Source organism: Acanthopagrus latus, chromosome 8, assembly GCF_904848185.1.
Source record: "Acanthopagrus latus isolate v.2019 chromosome 8, fAcaLat1.1, whole genome shotgun sequence".
Classification (NCBI taxonomy): domain Eukaryota; kingdom Metazoa; phylum Chordata; class Actinopteri; order Spariformes; family Sparidae; genus Acanthopagrus; species Acanthopagrus latus.
The window spans coordinates 20,564,551-20,583,194 of NC_051046.1; the positions used below are offsets into that span (position 1 = coordinate 20,564,551).

General features: G+C 40.6%; 1 protein-coding gene across 2 annotated transcripts in view; it reads left to right on the top strand.

The window, feature by feature from the left end:
• Positions 1-18,030, top strand: part of cftr (CF transmembrane conductance regulator) — a 34,081-nt gene extending 16,051 nt beyond the window's left edge. Inside the window, exons 12-27 of one of the 2 annotated variants that reach the window (XM_037107225.1) lie at positions 491-585; positions 2,022-2,108; positions 2,891-3,680; positions 3,905-4,033; positions 4,121-4,158; positions 4,563-4,849; positions 4,974-5,053; positions 5,238-5,388; positions 6,766-6,993; positions 8,109-8,209; positions 10,228-10,458; positions 11,302-11,457; positions 12,777-12,866; positions 13,266-13,438; positions 14,781-14,886; positions 16,102-18,030. In XM_037107225.1, the coding sequence (XP_036963120.1) occupies positions 491-585; positions 2,022-2,108; positions 2,891-3,680; positions 3,905-4,033; positions 4,121-4,158; positions 4,563-4,849; positions 4,974-5,053; positions 5,238-5,388; positions 6,766-6,993; positions 8,109-8,209; positions 10,228-10,458; positions 11,302-11,457; positions 12,777-12,866; positions 13,266-13,438; positions 14,781-14,886; positions 16,102-16,317 (2,958 nt within the window). In that variant the 3' untranslated portion in view covers positions 16,318-18,030. The remainder of the gene's footprint in view (positions 1-490; positions 586-2,021; positions 2,109-2,890; positions 3,681-3,904; positions 4,034-4,120; positions 4,159-4,562; positions 4,850-4,973; positions 5,054-5,237; positions 5,389-6,765; positions 6,994-8,108; positions 8,210-10,227; positions 10,459-11,301; positions 11,458-12,776; positions 12,867-13,265; positions 13,439-14,780; positions 14,887-16,101) is intronic. The other variant, XM_037107226.1, reaches the window with a different exon arrangement.
• Positions 18,031-18,644: the final 614 nt, after the last annotated feature.

Sequence of the window (18,644 nt, forward strand, 5' to 3'; positions counted from 1 at the left end):
CAAAAGCAGTTGCGTTTCCTTTCCCAAAATGAATTGGAAAGTCACTAGATTGCAAAGATCATCTTGACACAAAATATTTGCACAAACAACACCTTGAATGAAACATGACAAGGGACCTTTAAGCCATTTTCTGGGGCAGACAAGAGTCTCTTTTAGGTTGACACAACAACAAGTGTGAAACTCTGCAGCAATACAGGACGTCGACATCACATAAGAGAGAACCAGAATCAAATAGACTTAGATCATTAAAGAGTAAAAAAATGAATAAGGTTGACAAGATGAGAACCTCACACAAGAGAAATAAAAGAAAAGAAATTAAAGAAATAACAAGAGGGTAAAAAGGAAAGCAGAGGTGATCAGAGACATAAAATATTTATATTGATAATTAGCTTTTTCGTCAACCTCTCAGCTGTTAGACTGTCCATCTTGCCAAGTTTTTTAAGGTGATGATGATGTACTTGAACTGATGACCCCTTGTTTTCCTCTCTAGGACTTCGCCTTGCTTCCTGAGAAAGACAAGACGCCCCTCGTTGAAGGAGGGGTGACCCTCAGCGGCGGACAAAGGGCTCGTCTCGGCCTGGCTAGGTACTTCCTGTCACTTCTGAGCATCTGTCAGCTTGCCTTATTCACTCCCTTTTATCCATCAGCGAAGACCACTTCTAAACATCAGTCATAATTACAGTCTCTGCAAAACAACATGGCCACATAAAGGTTGCACAAAGGACTAAAAGTAGAGCATGACTTCAGTTTTCAGTCATATTCTTAATTGATGAAGCGATAAGTATAGGAAGTAGTGAGTTTTTTTTTTTTTTTAAGAGATCATCAATTTATTTAAGAGAATCTGTGGTATCTTTGCAATTTTAAGAGGATGTTTAAAGAGCGGGGCTGCACAGTGGCCCAGTGGCTAGCACTGCCGCCTCACAGCTAGAAGATCCCCGGTTCGTGTCCCGGTTGGGACGCCTGGGATCTTTCTGTGTGGAGTTTGTATGTTCTCCCTGTGCAGCGTGGGTTTTCACCGGGTACTCCGGCTTCCTCCCACAGTCCAAAAACATGCTGAGGTTAATTGATTATTCTAAATTGTCCGTAGGTGTGAATGAGAGTGTGCCTGGTTGTTTGTCTCTATGTGTAGCCCTGTGATAGACTGGCGACCTGTCCAGGGTGTCCCCTGCCTTCGCCCTAAGTCAGCTGGGATACGCTCCAGCCCCCCCGCGACCCTGCAGAGGATTAAGCGGCGTACAGATAATGGATGGATGTTTAAAGAGCAAGTATAGTAAGGCTCAAAGACACTGACTGATTTATAAATACACCAAACGGCCTTTTTCCCTTCACTTCTGCAACCCTAATCAATGTGATTGTTCTGCACAGACTGTAGTTCACAATTACTCACAATTTCAAGGTCATAAACTCATCCTCATTAACAACATCGTCACTACTTCCAACGTAAGAGGTTCCACTCCTTGTGAGCCAATAAAAACATCGACAAGTGCTTCGGATTTTACATCTTTGGCAATGCTTCAAGTCTCAGTATTGGTTCCCAGCGGTGTAAAAAAATCAAGCTCTGCTGAATATTATGAGAACCTGCCAAAGCGGATCACCATCACTTATCATTCTTACATGTTTGTCTGCCAGCACAGACTACTACTATATGTTTTATGGTGTCTGGTTGTAATGATGAGTGCATTTACTGCCTCTGTCGAGCTTTATTACTCCATTAAATGTGTATAGATTACAGACACTCTCATATTCCCATGCATTATTTATTGGTTTAGTGTCCTGTGATCAATTTGTTGCCGCTCTTTGGTGTTTAGCTTCTTCCGTCACTGTAAACACTCACTGGAATCGATTTGTCCCCACAGGGACCCATCTTCCTCATTAATACCATTTGGTCTTCTCTGTCTGTGTCTATTGTTTCCGTTTTCTCTTTTTCTCCTTTTCGCCTATATTAATATTATTAGTTGTATCTTAACACATTCCACTGTTTTTTTGCCTCCCTTTTGCTCTCTGTGTGTTTTCTCCCTCAGGGCTGTGTATAAAGATGCAGACCTATACCTGCTGGATGCACCTTTCACCCACCTGGACATCGTTACAGAGAAAGAGATCTTTGACAAGTGTGTATCCCAACAGAGACTCTTTCATGTAGAGGAGGTTGAGGGGGGTTGGTTGAGCTTAAGTTTAAGTTCAAGGTCAAGGTTATCTCTTGTTGCGTCAGACACGTGTTGATGGTGGTGAGTTACGGCTGCTTTATCACACTGTAACCTTTTCATGAAATGGGATTTTTTTTTTGAAGGGAAATATCCTTTGATCACATCAGGAGTTTGGAAAGCTTTCAAAAGGGAGAATCAGGCAAAATCACTCTTGTAGTCAAAGCCTGATCATTGGTATGTTAATAAGCACATACGGTAGCTTGTGAATTTCAAGTGCTGGTTATGCTTTGACACATCACTCTGTCTTTTGTTCTTGTTTTTAGCATTTACTCATTTGTTTGTCAGGCTTTGTTTAAACATTTTTGTTTCTTTGTTTACATTTATATAGGGTAGCACTATGTGATAACCAACTTTAATAAATGATTCATGTATAGTTATTTATAGTTTTACGGAAGCCCTGAGGGGCAAGTGAGTTTGTTTTTTTTCTGGTGATCCATTTTTCAAGTTGAAGTCTATATTTATGACTTGAGAACTGATGGGCCTTTGGGGGGAACTTCCCCCAAGAAGATAAAGAAATGCAATGCTTAACAAACATTTTATAAACATTTATATTGCTTGATAAGTAGTTCATAAAGTATTTCATTGTTTGTTAACAATAAAATAGCTATTAGCTAAAGTTTACGTAGGCATAACTTTACCATTTTTTATATTTTTTTACAATCTCCTTTTTCTGTATCGCTGTACAGATGTGTCTGTAAACTTATGGCCTCCAAGACTCGTATTGTGGTCACCAGCAAGTTGGAGCATCTCAAACGAGCAGACAAAATCCTGCTGCTGCACAATGGAGACTGCTATTTCTACGGCACCTTCTCAGAGCTGCAGGCCCAGCGTCCTGACTTCAGCTCCCTCCTCCTCGGCCTGGAAGCGTATGACAACATCAACGCGGAGAGACGCAGCTCTATCCTCACGGAAACTCTCCGCAGGGTCTCTGTCGATGAAACAGCTGGCTTCCGAGGCCCAGAGCCAATTCGACAGTCGTTCCGCCAGCAACCCCCTCCAATAATCATCTCTGGATCCCAAGGACATCCTGGAAGTGATGGCTACCCAGAAAAACGCAAACAGTCTCTAATCCTTAACCCCCTGGCAGCTGCTCGCAAGTTCTCCTTCATTGGGAACTCCCAACAGACTACAAATCCTCCCCAGTCCAGTTCAATAGATGATGGGGTTCATGAACTTTCTGAGAGGAAATTCTCTGTGGTACCCGAGGATGATCAAGTAGAGGAGGTGCTCCCCAGGGGTAACGTGTACCACCATGGGCTGCAGCACCTCAACGGGCAGCGGCGCCAGTCTGTCCTGGCGTTCATCACCAACTCTCAGGGCCAGGAGCGCAGAGAGCAGATTCAGTCCTCCTTCAGAAAAAAGCTGTCCATCACACCGCAGTGTGACCTGGGGCCCGAGCTGGACATTTACGCCCGCCGTCTGTCAAAGGACAGTGTCTATGACATTAGTGAGGAGGTGGATGAGGAAGACATGGAGGTAGAGTTTGTTTGGCCCTTTTTAAAGCATATCAGAGTACATGAGTATGTTTATATTTCCAGAGGAATGGGTGCATTTTCTTCATCCTAGGTTTTGTGGGTATTGACCAGGATCTGGTCAATACCCACGAAATGTACTTGATTTTGTCTCAGTTTATATTTTTGCTGGATTTACAGGTTGAATTTTAGCTGGGTTTTTATGGTTAAAGTTTTGTTTCTTCACAGCAATGCTTTGCAGATCAGCGTGAGAACATCTTTGAAACTACCTCATGGAGCACCTACCTGCGCTACATCACCACCAACAAGAGTTTAGTCTACGTCTTAATTTTCATCGTCTTTGTCTTCATCATTGAGGTAAAATTGCCATCCTCAAGTTTGTACATATTTTTTTTATATTAAGTGAAACAAATTAACAACATTTTATTTTCCTTCCACCTATAGGTTGCTGGTTCAGTCATTGGCATTTTCCTCATTACTGAGTAAGTGTCATGTGAGAGACTAAAAGCCTAAAACTATAATGCTTTGTTCATTCTGTGATTGAACTGTTTCCATTTCCACGATTCCACAGACATGATAAATATTATCATTGTTAGGTAGGTGTCTAATGGTGGCAAAAGCAATTGGAGTCTTTTATACAACTGACTTTGAAACTGCCCAATATAAGTTTGAATATATGCATTTTATAAATGTTTAACATGTCAAATAGTTTGAAAGTCATAAAAAATCAAGTGGCCATAAAGTATCTAGCAGTACACTTTAAGTAAGTATGTAAGTTATTACATAATAAGCATGCATATTTCAGTAACGCAGTCTTTTGGGAGATTTTATATTATAAATTCAGCTTTAATGGTACAAAATCCAATTTCTTGTATTTTTCTGTCAGCACGATTTGGAGGGATGGCGCCAACCCTTCATCGCCCAACTACATTGATGAACAGCACGTCAATGCCTCGTCACCTCCTACCCACCTGGCAGTCATTGTCACACCAACCAGCGCTTATTACATCATCTACATCTATGTGGCCACATCGGAGAGTGTGCTGGCCCTGGGATTCTTCAGGGGCCTCCCATTAGTGCACACGTTACTCACTGTGTCCAAACGATTGCATGAACAGATGCTAAGCGCTGTAATACGAGCCCCCATGGCTGTGCTTAACACTATGAAGTCAGGTGATCTTCTCTTTTTAATATGTACACCTGTCTGCTAGTAGAAATACATCTGTTTAGCCACTTTTAATGCCATTCTAATGTAGTAGTTCACTACAAAGTTTGTGTTTTTCCTCATTTTTACCAGGTCGGATCATGAACAGGTTCACCAAGGACATGGCCGCCATTGATGATATGCTGCCTCTGGTGCTGTTTGACCTCATACAGGTATTTAACCAATGCAATCAATTACATAACATAATGTAACCCAGTACTCCATAACAATAATAATAAAGCTGCATAACATAGCTTTGCTGAATGTTCCTAAAATGGTCCCATGCCGAAATGAGACTACATTTATGAACACACATCAAATATATTAGTATTTTTTTTCTTCTTTCCCTCTCACCAGCTGACATTGATTGTGCTGGGCGCCATCTTCACCGTGTCCATCATGCGGCCTTACATCTTCATCGCTGCCATCCCATTGGCAGTCATCTTCGTTGCCCTCAGAAAGTACTTCTTACGAACTGGACAACAACTAAAGCTACTGGAGGCTGAAGGTGAGATTGGGGGAAGAATGAGTTTAAGTGTGAGATTGCACTGTTGTTGCGTCAGTGCAATGCTTCTTTTTGTCGTTGCAAAGAGAGATCAGAAGTTTCAGAGAGTGGTTTCTTGATATACTTTATAACATATATGTATTAACGGTTCGTCCTACAGAATGTATTTTGTCTTAAGCTTGTCTAAATGCTCCCTCTTATGATACTATTCATTCGGCAGCTATTTGCATTGTGGATAAAATAATTGCGGATAAAATAATACACATGTTAAATGGCTCTTGCTGATAAAGGCAGCTGTCTTGCTGAAGTATCCTTGAGTAACAGACTTCTACGCTTCCCTTTCTCTTTTTCTTTTTTTTGACAATTTGATAAGAGTGAGAGTTAAGAAGCAGGATAACAACCGGTAAGGGGGAATACTCGGGAGTAAAAGTGAGAACATTACAGGAACGCTAATAGAGCGAACAGAGGAAGTGACACTGGGGGCAGACTCCACAGTCATCATAACCGCCTGTCAGCAGGCAGAGCTGGTAGATGGCTGGGAGCCAGGACTGCAAAGGTCAGGCTGAAGAACAAAAACATGACAGAGGAAGGGTTGAAGGGGAGGATGGATGTGCTGCCACAGAGGGGCAGGAACAGTTAAAGGAAGTGAGGCACGGTGAATAACATAACCGTTATCCTCCAATCAGCAGAGAGTTTGCTTTTACACATATAATAGTTGTTTTTCACTGTTTGAGCTTCTCATTTTGTTTTTTTTGTTTTTGTGATACAGTGCAGGACAATCTCAATCAGACTGATCATTTCTGCAACAATCATGTTGCAGAAATGATCAATCTGCTGATTTTCCAGTGATGGGAAAGGTAGGCTGTTGTTTAAAATTCCTAGGGCAGTGCAGCTCTGTATAACCGGAGAATTAGAAAACAGGTCAGTGGACTTCTGACGAAGATGCCATTGTGTGTTTTTGACATCCCTGCTCCGCTCCCGACTCTGTCACTGAATGTGTGTTTTGGTAATGACAGCGAGGTTTTTTCCGGAGCCACTGAGAGCAAGTTGGGGTCAGAGAGATGAGCCGAGCTGGGATTTCCTCCAACCCCATCCTGGTGTCACAAGCAGCATTTCCAAAAGTAACAGTGGAAATTATGTGTATAAGTCTCTCAAATGATTATCAGAAGGTTTTCACCTTTTAGCCGCATTATTTTATTTACATAACTAAATAAGATATTGTCCACAAAAAGGGTAACTAAAGAGGATTATTGCAAGCAGAGAGAGACCAGATGTGAAACTCTAACTTGGCTGTGAAAGAAAAACAATGCATAAAAAGATGATGAACATTTTTTTTTTAAATTAACAACTTAAAAATATGTCCCTTCTCCTCTCCTGCAGCACGGAGCCCCATCTTCAGCCACCTCATCATCTCTCTGAAGGGCTTATGGACAATTCGTGCATTTGGGCGTCAGACCTACTTCGAGACACTCTTCCACAAGGCGCTGAACACTCACACATCCACCTGGTTCCACTACCTAGCCACGCTGCGATGGTTTCTCTTTCGCTGTGACATGATCTTCGTCCTGTTCTTCACCGCCGCTGCCTTCATTGCTGTGGGAACCAACCGTGAGTGACGGGATCACCGTGGGTGGAATAATGATTCATTGTATGGATTTGGATTTGTGAACGTTCAAAATAAAACACCATGTGCAGCTCTACAGCGCACAAAGTCGGAAATATTAACAATAAACACACTTAAAACAAAACAATAAACTGTCCTCAGGTAACCCCCAGTGGTGTAATGCCATTTTAATGGTCTGAAAGAAAAAACAGCTTGTGAATTGTTCCCAGTAACCAAGACATTTGGTTTTGGTAAAACAATCCTGTTTAGTTTTTCAAATGTATTTTTCAATGCTTTTAACAACACCAACACACATTCAGTCACATTCTCATTGGGGAAGGGAGGATGTTTCAGATCTGAACCCATAGAACTGTTTACGTGGCTAAGACCAGTATGAGGACATGAAGAAAATCTGTTTTCTGTGATTTGCAGGAGAACTGAACCTTTAATAAGAATACTTGAATTAGGACAGACGGATATGAAAACAGTGATTTATACTCCAAATGAGGTGAAACTAAGAAAACTGAGGAGGGCTGCCGCTCATTTTGTCACTTTAAGCACTGGTTTGTACACAATAATCCCGGGAAGGAGGAAGGAATGTGTTAGTCATTTAGTTAGTTAGTAAACATCTTATTATTTTCCACTGAGCCTATCAAGTGAAGAAGCCTCGGTCTTATCTGTGTGTTACAGTGTGTAGAGTCAGATATCAGGATCATAACAGTTTGTCTGTGAAAACGGATCAAACTGTTTGAATACCACCGGGTATGATGTCATGTACAGAAGGAAGCCTGTGTGTGTGTGTGTGTGTGTGTGTGTGTGTGTGTGTGTGTGTGTTTCCCATTCATTTAATCAAACACACACACACACACACACACACACACACATACACACACACACACACACACACACACACACAAACATGTGGTGTTGCGTCATACCCAGTGTTTATGTTGAGCAGAATAAAGGGTCATTTCACAGCTCATTAGTTTCCAATTGTCCCAGTAATACCTGAATGCAGCTCTGACATCAGAGAGTGCAGCTTTAATTGGCAATGCTAATGAACATGTGTGTGTTTGTGTGTGTGTGTGTGTTTGTGTGTGTGTGTGTGCGTACTCTACAGAGGACAAGCCAGGGGAGATTGGCATCATCGTGGCCCTCGCCATGCTCATCCTGGGGACTTTCCAATGGGCTGTCATCACCAGCATTACTGTAGACGGACTGGTAGGTGGTTCACAAAACACACACACACACATGCATGCACAAAATCATTGTTTACATCATGGCAACACCTGACTTGCATTAAAATACCTCACAACCAATGGCCAGTAAAAAGTGTGTCAAGCGTTGCAGATACACACATCATAGGGTTTTTTTTGCTGAACCTGTATGAGTTCATTTTTTAACACCTGTGTCAGCAGCTACTCCAGAATGTTTGTGCCTAACCTTCCCTCATTTCCCTTCACCGCTCCACTTCACCGCTCATTTCACCGACTCCTCGCTGAAGTTCGTATGTAGTTCAAAACTCTGGCGGTAGACCTCAGGATAATTGGTAGCCTTGTTTCACCTACTCCTTTCACACTGGACAATAAACCCGCCAACACCCGCCAACATCTGGCGTTTGTCTTCATTGTTAATGTGTGCAATCAGCATTTGCTCCAATGTCAATTGACTCTGCAGTAGTCACTGGTGTTTATCAGCTTGGTGAGCACGCTAATTTTCTATGACGTGTTGATGCTTTCTACTGTTTCCTGTCGATCCATAAGAAGAAGAAATAAACAGAAGGAAAGATTTGTCTTGGCAATATGAAAAATGCGAGTTTTAGCAGCATTACCCATGTTTAAAAAAACGTGCATATACAGGCTGCATTTTTTAAGAAGTAAAATAGGATGCTGCGGTCACTCATCTCGGCCCCTCAAATTTGGCCCCAAAAGTAGAAGAATGAGCTTCTCGCTGAAGCAGGGACAGCTTATTTCCTTAACAAGATGACTGCATTTTAAGTCTGAGCTCCTGCACTGTGGAACTGAACATGTTTTATAGTTGTTTGTTTGAGATGAAAACATGTAGCTGTTGATTAAATGGAGTTTGAACACACATATTCTAAGTGCTTTACACAAAAGCATCTGCAAAGTGAATGTAATCGGTGAATCTGAATCCAGAATGTCACTGATTCATTCCTCGGGAACAGCTACAATTTAGACATTTTATATTGGGGAATTTTTTTAATCACCTCAGAGTGGAGATGTCACTCTCTCACACCGTGTAAGGCTCTTTTGAACCAGTTTGTACCCATCCAGCTCACATTTTGATCAGTGGAGCAAACAGAGCTTATCACAGTATAGGACATTGTGTTCAGTACACACACTCACACAGTGGTGGTGGTGATGTGTGTTTGTGGGAGTCGTCAGCGTTCTTCACAGTGTTCTTCTAATGTAAGAAAATAACCTCCCTCTGAGCAGCATTTTTAGTGATGGTAATAAATGGTAACTAAAATATCCCTTCCATTCAAAGAAAACAGCCCAGTTTCCATTTTTCCATATATTTCAGAGATTTCAATGGGTCTCAAAATTGATTATAAGATAAAATCTCCCTTTATGAAACGCTTTGTCAGTTTCTCCTTTTTTGAAGATGCATTTGGTTCAATTGTGTTCCACTAAAACTATTTCAGTCATAACAAAAATTATATGAATGCATCACTCGAGGGCATGTATAGCAGAATACCATAAAGCTGCTGAATTAAAGTTCAGCAGTAGATTATTGTTTTGAAGGCTCAGATTTAGGATCACTGCATCTTGTTTTTTGGAGCCAGAAGTGACAGTCTTTTTTATTGAGAAGGGTGGAGCTGGGGAGGATATCTTGGTTGGATCTGACTGAGAACCTGATCACATGCTGTGGTAGAGTGTAACACATAACTTGCTGCAGGAGACTTGAAGCTGACTATTGAGATCATAAGCTCATTAGGAAGCTGTTTACTGAGGCAATAAATCAAGTGAGAAGGAGGCTCATTTTCTTATAAGCTTAGATGTAATCAGACTTGGTTTTGAAACCAGTAGAGCCAGCAGGGGGGGCATTTGAAAGAATCCACAGACCTGGAAGCTCTGTCCATTATTTACCAGACCAGCTTGGAAATTGTTTTAGAAATTCTAGCCATAACAATTTAAAGCAGCACAATAGTAAACTGTACGTATAGTAATAGTTTAGCTATATATGTAACTCACCCTCTGTCTCTCTTCCTGTCTTAGATGCGTTCGGTAGATCGAGTGTTCAAATTCATTGACCTGCCATCAGAAGAGCCACTGCCGGGCAAATCCGGTGGTAAAGGAGGGCCCGACCTCATCATCGACAACCCTCACGCCCGGGAATGCTGGCCCAACCGTGGCCAGATGGACGTAAAGGGCCTTACTGTGAAGTACACAGAGGCTGGACGTGCTGTCCTCAGCGACATCTCTTTCTCTGTGGATGGCGGCCAGAGTGTAAGTTCTGAGTGATGGCCAAAGCATGTGTGTGTGAGAGAGGTTTTTAATGAAACTTGTCAGAGTGACGCATGTTGTCACATTTGGTATTGGATTTTAAAACATCAAAACACTGATTAGCGGAAGAGGGGCGCCGCAGTTAACGGGTCATCGCAAGGTCGTAGAGAGGTTACAGCAAGGTGACATTCAAACAAGAAGGACACCTGTGTCCCGTTGGGGGCAGAGTAAATAGCTAATATTATAAAGATATTATGATTAAATAACTGAATTAGTAAAAACATCACCAAGTTCATTAGTGACACATGCCTCATGTCTACATCTTTACTTTTTTAAGATGATTTCCACCTATAAGACATTCATATCTGTAATGTCTTCTGTTGATCTGCATTTCTAATGCCTTCTGCTTTTTAATTAGGTCAGAGTACCTCAGCCAGCAGTGGCCTGATAGATTTCAGTTTAAGAGAGAACACATGTACTATGTGACTGCTTTCTCTCTGCTCCTGGCAGTAATTATAGTCAGTATGAGCGCCTCTTAATGAATCCTGGTGGACAGCAGAGCTCAGTAAGTGTCAGCACTTTAGCCTCATCCCATTAGCTTCTCTGTAGCATCCTGATAAATGGACTAATTGTTGCTGTGAGGCTGCAGAAGAAAGGAAGAAAAGCTTTTAGAATTCCAAACACCTCAAGGCAACAGTTAATCTCACAATGACATGAGTAAACTCCTATCTACATATACTGCATACTGTACCGCATGTGTCTCTACAAAATTGTGAATTTTCAGGCTAGAAAATGATTTAGCAGATTAAAATGTTTCTGCTCTGGTTTATGTGTGTGTGTTTATAGATGGGCCTGCTGGGTCGAACAGGTTCAGGGAAGAGCACCCTGCTCTCTGCTCTGCTGCGTCTCGCCTCCACAGACGGAGAAATCTCCATCGACGGCGTTTCCTGGAGTTCTGTGTCCCTGCACACATGGAGGAAGGCCTTTGGAGTGGTACCTCAGGTACGTCTACGATGGCTGAGAGACGTGGCCTACAGAGGCTGCTAGTTAAAATTCAAATACTGCTTAGCAAATCTAGCCACTAGAGTGTGAATGTGAATGAGAAACACACTGCAATTGTATTTCAGTGGGCTGATAACAGTAGGGCAGTATGGAATGAGGGTTTAAAAAGGTGATTTTAAAGATGAAAATGCTCAGAATGCACCTTTTAAAGAGTTACATCTGAAGCAGTTAATTCTCATATTAAAGCTTCTCAGAGTTTTTTTCATCACACCAAAGGTTCCTGTTATAAGCTTTGGATGAGAATGGACCATGAAAGGGACGCTGAAGAGCTTCTGTGTTGTGCTGGAAGCCAGATGTTAGTTTATGTTAGCAGACTCCATTTCAAAGCTAAATTTAGCTACCGTTGCTCTGTGTTAGTGGAGCGAGGAGAGGCACTGAGACGAGTCATTCGAGAACATGCATCAAGTCACATCCTTTGGATTGTTGCAGAAAATCTAGAAGAAGAAATCCGGCAGCATTATGCAACTTAATATTCATCCACAAGCTTGTATAGGCAACAGAGAGAGACAGGGAAGGTCTCCTTCTTCACATCACATTTCCACTCACATATGGCCAGTAAAAAAATGATTAATGCATATCGATAACTACAAATCATTACATAAGGCCCCTTTAAACTTTACTGCCAAGTACAAGATTGACAGAATAAATAATTTTTCATCATCATATGCAGATAAGACCCAAGTAAGGTCAGAAAAGTTATAGTTCCACTTAATGGTGTAAATATTTTAATGGATTTATGTAGCTTTGGCACAACATGAATGTCCTCAGTCATACATAAAACACAAACTAGAGCAGGTCATTGACCAAGTTGTGAGATATTTTCTGACTCTTAGAAAAGCAATTGTTCTATATAGATATATTGCATGCATATTAGCCCTTCTCTCCTTTCTTAGCCATAAAAGAATTCACAATAGCCACCAAAATGACATCAATTAATCTGAGGGTGGCAAACGGCTAGTGGGATTTCACCTGATTGGCCAAATAGGTTGAATGTGTGGCCTGTAACATCGATAACTATAAAAACAACAAAAAGAAAAAACATTAAACATAAGCTACAACAGATCATAAAACACAACAACGTTGCAAACAACAGATGAGCTGGAGTCCTCTTTTCAGCTGCTTTTTAAAGCCATCAACTAAGACCACATAACGCAAGTCTGTACAGTCTTAATTGATCCAAATTTTTGTTATCAAGAGCTCTTTCTAAACTAGCCCCTGAACTATGTGATTTAATGTTTTCACTGTTCTATTTTGAACAGAAAGTCTTTATTCTGACCGGCACTTTCCGAATGAACCTGGATCCACATGGACGCTACAGTGATGAGGAGCTGTGGAAGGTAGCGGAGGAGGTGAGGCTCTGTTTTCACTTGTCCTTGATTTATACATGATAAGCTTTTGAATTTTTCATCTTTATTTTTTAAAAGATTTTTTAGCCACGGTGTGCCTTGGATTTTTTTCTCTTGTCACTAGAATAAAGTTGATGATTGACATGTTAAAGGGAAATATTTTAACAATATTTAAAATTCTCAAATTTAGGCATCAAAAAAGTACATATCTATGCATATATTCAGGTATCATATGGGGAACAGTATTGCAAAATGAATGTCCAGAGGTCACTTCAGAATATTAAAGTAAATCATTTAAAATGTTGCGCTGTTTTTGAGCTGCAGTGTGTCAGCAGAAGGGAAACTGCTCAGATTTAATGCTATATTCTCTTTTTTATCCATTACTGTCCTGTGTGTCCCCAGGTGGGTTTGAAGTCAGTGATCGAGCAGTTTCCAGACAAGCTGGACTTTCAGCTGGAGGATGGAGGCAACGTGTTGAGCTACGGACACAAACAGCTGCTTTGTCTCGCCCGCTCCATCCTCAGCAAGGCCCGCATCCTGCTGTTGGATGAACCCTCCTCCTACCTCGACCCCATGTCAGTATTAACGCCAAAACACTGGAATCCGTATGTGTGTGTGTGTCTCAGTGAATTTTAATGTTTCTCATCCCAACACTGGGAGCTCACTAACTGAATGAAATATAGCTTTGTGACCTCCTAACCAACGCTCCTAAAAATGTAATTAAAATAATCACAGTAACATCATGAAACAAAAATAGAATTACTGGGTATTGGGGGCTCTTATTGTGCGTTTTCTACTTGTTTAAGTAGCATTATGGCCTGATCAGATCACAGTGTGTGTGTGTTGTCCAAACACACACACACTGTGTGTGTGTGTGTGTGTGTGTTTGGAAAACACGAGGCACAAAGAGATAAATCAAGGACGGCACTCCCATTAAACTGAAGGTTAGGCAACTGCTAGGTTGATACTACAAATCAACTTGCAGATCTGAACTTTTTATTCTCATTATTTTAAGTCTGGAGGTAGTTAACATCCTAGTTAGTAGATATTTGGCCACCTTGTGAAAATACAACATCTGGCTAGAAGAAGGCTAGTTAAGGTGGAGGGGATCTGCTTTGGCTCCAATTGAGGGTGAGAATCTGTTGCTTAACAGTACGCTGGACTCAGGGAAACAGAGATCCATGTGGATAAATAAGACCCTCAGAAAGAGGAAGGTACTGCCAGCTGATCCTGGAGCTTTGCCTGGATGATGGTCAGTTTAAGGCTCAGTATTTTACTTTTTATTTCAAGTTTAATCTGGGATGACTTCTGCATAGACTGTAAATCATGTAGCTAGCAGCATCAGGTAGATATAGGCCTTATTATTATTATTAAGAGCAGTGGGTTTTTTATCCTGTAAATGTGTTACTGATGACTCCTTGATATGACTTTTTTTCTCCCTTTGTGCCTGTGTGTACTGTACATATTAGAAGATTTAATTACCTTTTCTGTAAGGGAGGGCCCACTGCAACACACTTAAACGCAGCTAATATCTGATAGTGATCCGGGGTTTGTGTGTATTTCCTTTGTGTGTGTGTTTGTGTGTGTTTGCTGCATCCTGAGGTCACAGTGCAGCAGAATTCACCCAAATCCAACATGTGTGGTGTTCTTGTCACTGCATATGGTGACAATTTTAGTGCTTACAGTAATTCAGACTGTGTGTGTGTGTGTGTTAGTGTGTGCGCGTGCACGCGCATGTGTATGTGACCATATGTGCAGATAGTTAATGAAGCCTAGAATGAGCCATCTAATTTAACCTGAGGCCAACGCTCCTGCTCTTTCATGTCGGCCCCAGCAGGAACAGCCCGAACGCTAAGCTAACGGCTTTTGATGATGATGATGGTGATGATGATTATGTGTATTTGTTTGTGTGAGCAGAACGTTACAGGTCCTGAGGAAGACGCTGAAGCACGTGTTCTCTGGCTGCACCGTCATCCTGTCAGAACACAGAGTGGAGCCACTGCTGGAGTGTCAAGCCTTCCTGGTGAGTTTTGGATGAAATCAAATGCAGAATTTCTGCTGATATTTTAGCTTATAAAACTGTAATACTCCTCAGTGTTACTGCAGAGGGAGGAACCATGACTAAGAGCAACTTTGTATATTTCTAACAAATAAATACCAAAAGATAAGTTTATAGACGAATGGATGACTAATAAATTACAGATTTAAGGGGGGGAATAGGAAAATGACTGAATGAATTAAATTTTGTCACCAATACCCGAAGCTAGCTGACTTTTAGTATATTTTGGTTCAGATGCTTTCCTGCATGTTCAACATGATACCAATCAACATTTTCACATCCTTGAAGAAGGGTCAGCCAATTATCAGCCATATTATCTGCTTTGATTTTTAGCATTTTTACAGAATCGTTGAGGCTCAGACTGCCAATACAATATGTTCATTTAGAAATATGATACCCTGGTTCTAATGCAGGCTCTTCTCTTTGTCTGTAGTCCACTTCCAACAATATCTTCGATGTAACCAATAAAATTACATTTATACACGGTTTTAAAGACAGAGTTACAAAGTGCTGTACATACATTAAAAAAGAGCTAAACAATAAAAGAATCACATGGAAAAGCAAGAATCACAGGTACGTGAATACATGATGAAAAAAATGGAAATTGCTTGTTACAAAATCTTAAGTCTAAATTCTACTTATTTCCATTCTGTCACTGTTTATTCCACATTTTGACACTCAGATTTTAAGTTTTACTGCAAAAGTACTGGTTGCAAATATTGGTTGCTGTTATCGGTCTCCTTGATAAGTAATAATTGTATCAGCCCTTAATAAAATGCATTGTGCCATCCCTAATACATATAATTTCATTAGCAATGTCTCCTCAGCTCATCTTTCAACTCTGTCAGACAAAAATATCCTGATAACAAAGTCAGACGTTACATTTCCAGCTCTAAGTCTCCACTAAAAGATGTTGGTCATATATATGCAGATTAAGTATTTTAATGTTTTCTTTGGCATTTATGTGACTTTATCCAGATATCAGTCAAAGCCACTGTTAAACTGAACAGGTGATTAGTTTGAGGCACTTTTTTTTTTTGCAGAAAACCATGAAAATAACTCATTCTACAAAATGATTTTCCATCTTCAGTCAACTGTTTATTAATGAAAGAAAGAAAGAGAATGAATAAATGAATCTCAGACGAACAAATGACCATCTCCTCCATCCCGTCTATCCAGATGATCGAGGGCAGCTCCATAAAAAGCTACGACTCCATCCAGAAGATGCTGAATGAGACGAGTCACCTGAAACAGGCCATGAGCACTGCTGACAGACTCAACCTCTTCCCCACGCTGCACCGCCTGAACTCCAGCAAGAGGGCGCCACCGCAGACCGCCAAGATCTCCTCCCTGCCAGAGGAAGCCGAGGATGAAGTCCAAGACACTCGCCTCTAAGCGGCCAGGCACAGACACACACACGCATACATACCCCTAACTCTAATGGGATTGATCCGGTGTTCTGATACTGATCATTTAGTGTCCAAGAGGCCAATAGCAAACACCTTTGAGTCATCATTATTCACCTAAATTACAAGTGAAATGATGCAAGAAGTAATATGTAATGAAACACATAATAACATGCCCACAACGTCCATGGTTCTGTCTGACTAACGGGACACTTTATTGTTATTGTTGACACATTTTAAGTGCCTTTAAAGGTTTCAGTCAGTCAAGGGTTTTTGTGGCTGGACAAACGTCATGAAAGTTCCCTCAGTTCAGATCTTCCGCTGCCCAAAACATTACATTTGCTTTCACAAAGTTTTTCCTGTATAATTGTTTCAAAAACATTTTCACTGGTTTCAATTTAGGGATCACTTTCTAGAAAAAATGTTTTGCTCTGTCTATTGACCAACCAGCTGGTTTTCACTGAAGCCTTCAGTTGTTTGAACTCTGAACACAGAGCAGCAGCCGATGTAGAAGTCAGACTCATTGTATATTATCTTGCAGAACATTTTCTGTTCTGCACAATTACAAAATGTAACCAAGAGCCAACAGACAGTGCAGCTCAGAAAGCACAACGTTAACTTACCATATGCACCTAACAGGAATTAGCCATGGAGGTAATGTTGCACATAAGAAAGTTGTTGACTTCTCTGCTTGGCCTTGAAGCAAGGCATCAGTATTTGATGACCAGAAAAAGAGACAAAAATCAACTATGTTTTTCTGAACCACTTAAATTTAAAGTTGCCTGTAAAGTGAAACTATAAAGCATCATATATGTCAAATGTTGATGGAAATCAACAAGAAAAATATCCTACAGGATAAAGAGAGAACATCTGGTATTGTGGAACAGTTCTGGAGAAGAGTTGAGACTTCTACAGTGGCTTGTTGTGTACTGCACTGCAGTATTTTCAGAACATTTGTTGTAGTATTTCTGATTAGTCAGTCTGAGCCTGCAGTAACTTCCCTGCCATATACACACACAGACACACACACACAGACACACACACAGACACAAACTGTAACAGTGACGCTGCTGGCTGACTCTGCTAACGAACGATGACTCAGACGCCCTTATTTTTCTATCTGAATGCACTTTAGAGACACCCTGAGGTACTCATCAGCTTTCACAGCAAGGAAACACTCGAATGATTAAATGCTGTACAGTTTTTTCATTTGTAGACCTTTGATAACAAATTCTGCTTTTTACTTTAATTCTTCAGCTTTACTTGATGAATTATAGAGGGGAGTCAGTAATTCATCACAAAAATGCATTTTCTATGAGAAATAAAGTCTATTTTTTCAGAGCCAATGCTGTACACATGCAAAGCGAACCATTTAGCATTTCTTCTTTATCACTTTCCAACTTCTGTCTCTACTATCGGAAACTGGAAAATTCTTCTGACATCACTTTATTTTCTTTGGTTTAAGGAAGAGTGTGTTGCTCCTTTCATACTGAATAACAGTTTTGTAAAGCAGCAATGCAGAAAATTAAGGTACTGAGAGAAATGCCTTGATGTCTTAACTGTGATGTTTTTTTTACAGAGTAAATTAAAAACAAAGCTGTTTCTTACTCATAGGAAAAGGACCCAGATGTCCAAAAAATGTATAAATGTATTTGTTCAATCAACTATATTTGCAGTAAAACTAAAGATTTGGACAATTTCAGTGTGGCTGTGTCATTTCTGTGAAAAGAAAATGTATTTGTCAGGTAATGTTTGTGACATCATGTTTGACACACTGATTCTAACATGAATCCAACATCAAATTCATAATGAACACTAATGTGGACAGAGTGTAATAAACACTAATTGTCAGAGTATACCAAGTTAGTGAAAATATACCATATGACAACACAAAATGGTACAATACATGTGTCCCAGACCACAAACAAACTGCATCCTGACCAAAGAGGAAGTCAAATATTTTTATTTCAAAGACGTAGTCTGGGGTCATGAGAGATGTTAAATAACCACAATTGTTGAGGAAAATATGTCTTACGTGACTCACTTTAAAATGTTCTTTGACGAGGTAAAGTTTCAGTTTTATTCACATTACGTTCGGTCACGTTTGCTCACATCCTTCCTCACTCTGACTCATTCTTCAGAAATTTTAACAACAGGTGATAAAATGAAACCGTTAGCGTCAGTAAAATCTGGATTTCTCTGGGTCTGAACATCGCTGGAACCACTTGAGATCAGATGAGATCCCACGTGATACCGCACAAACCTTGTTAGAAGCTGGAACCAACTGTCAGAATTCTCACACAGAGATAAACGAAA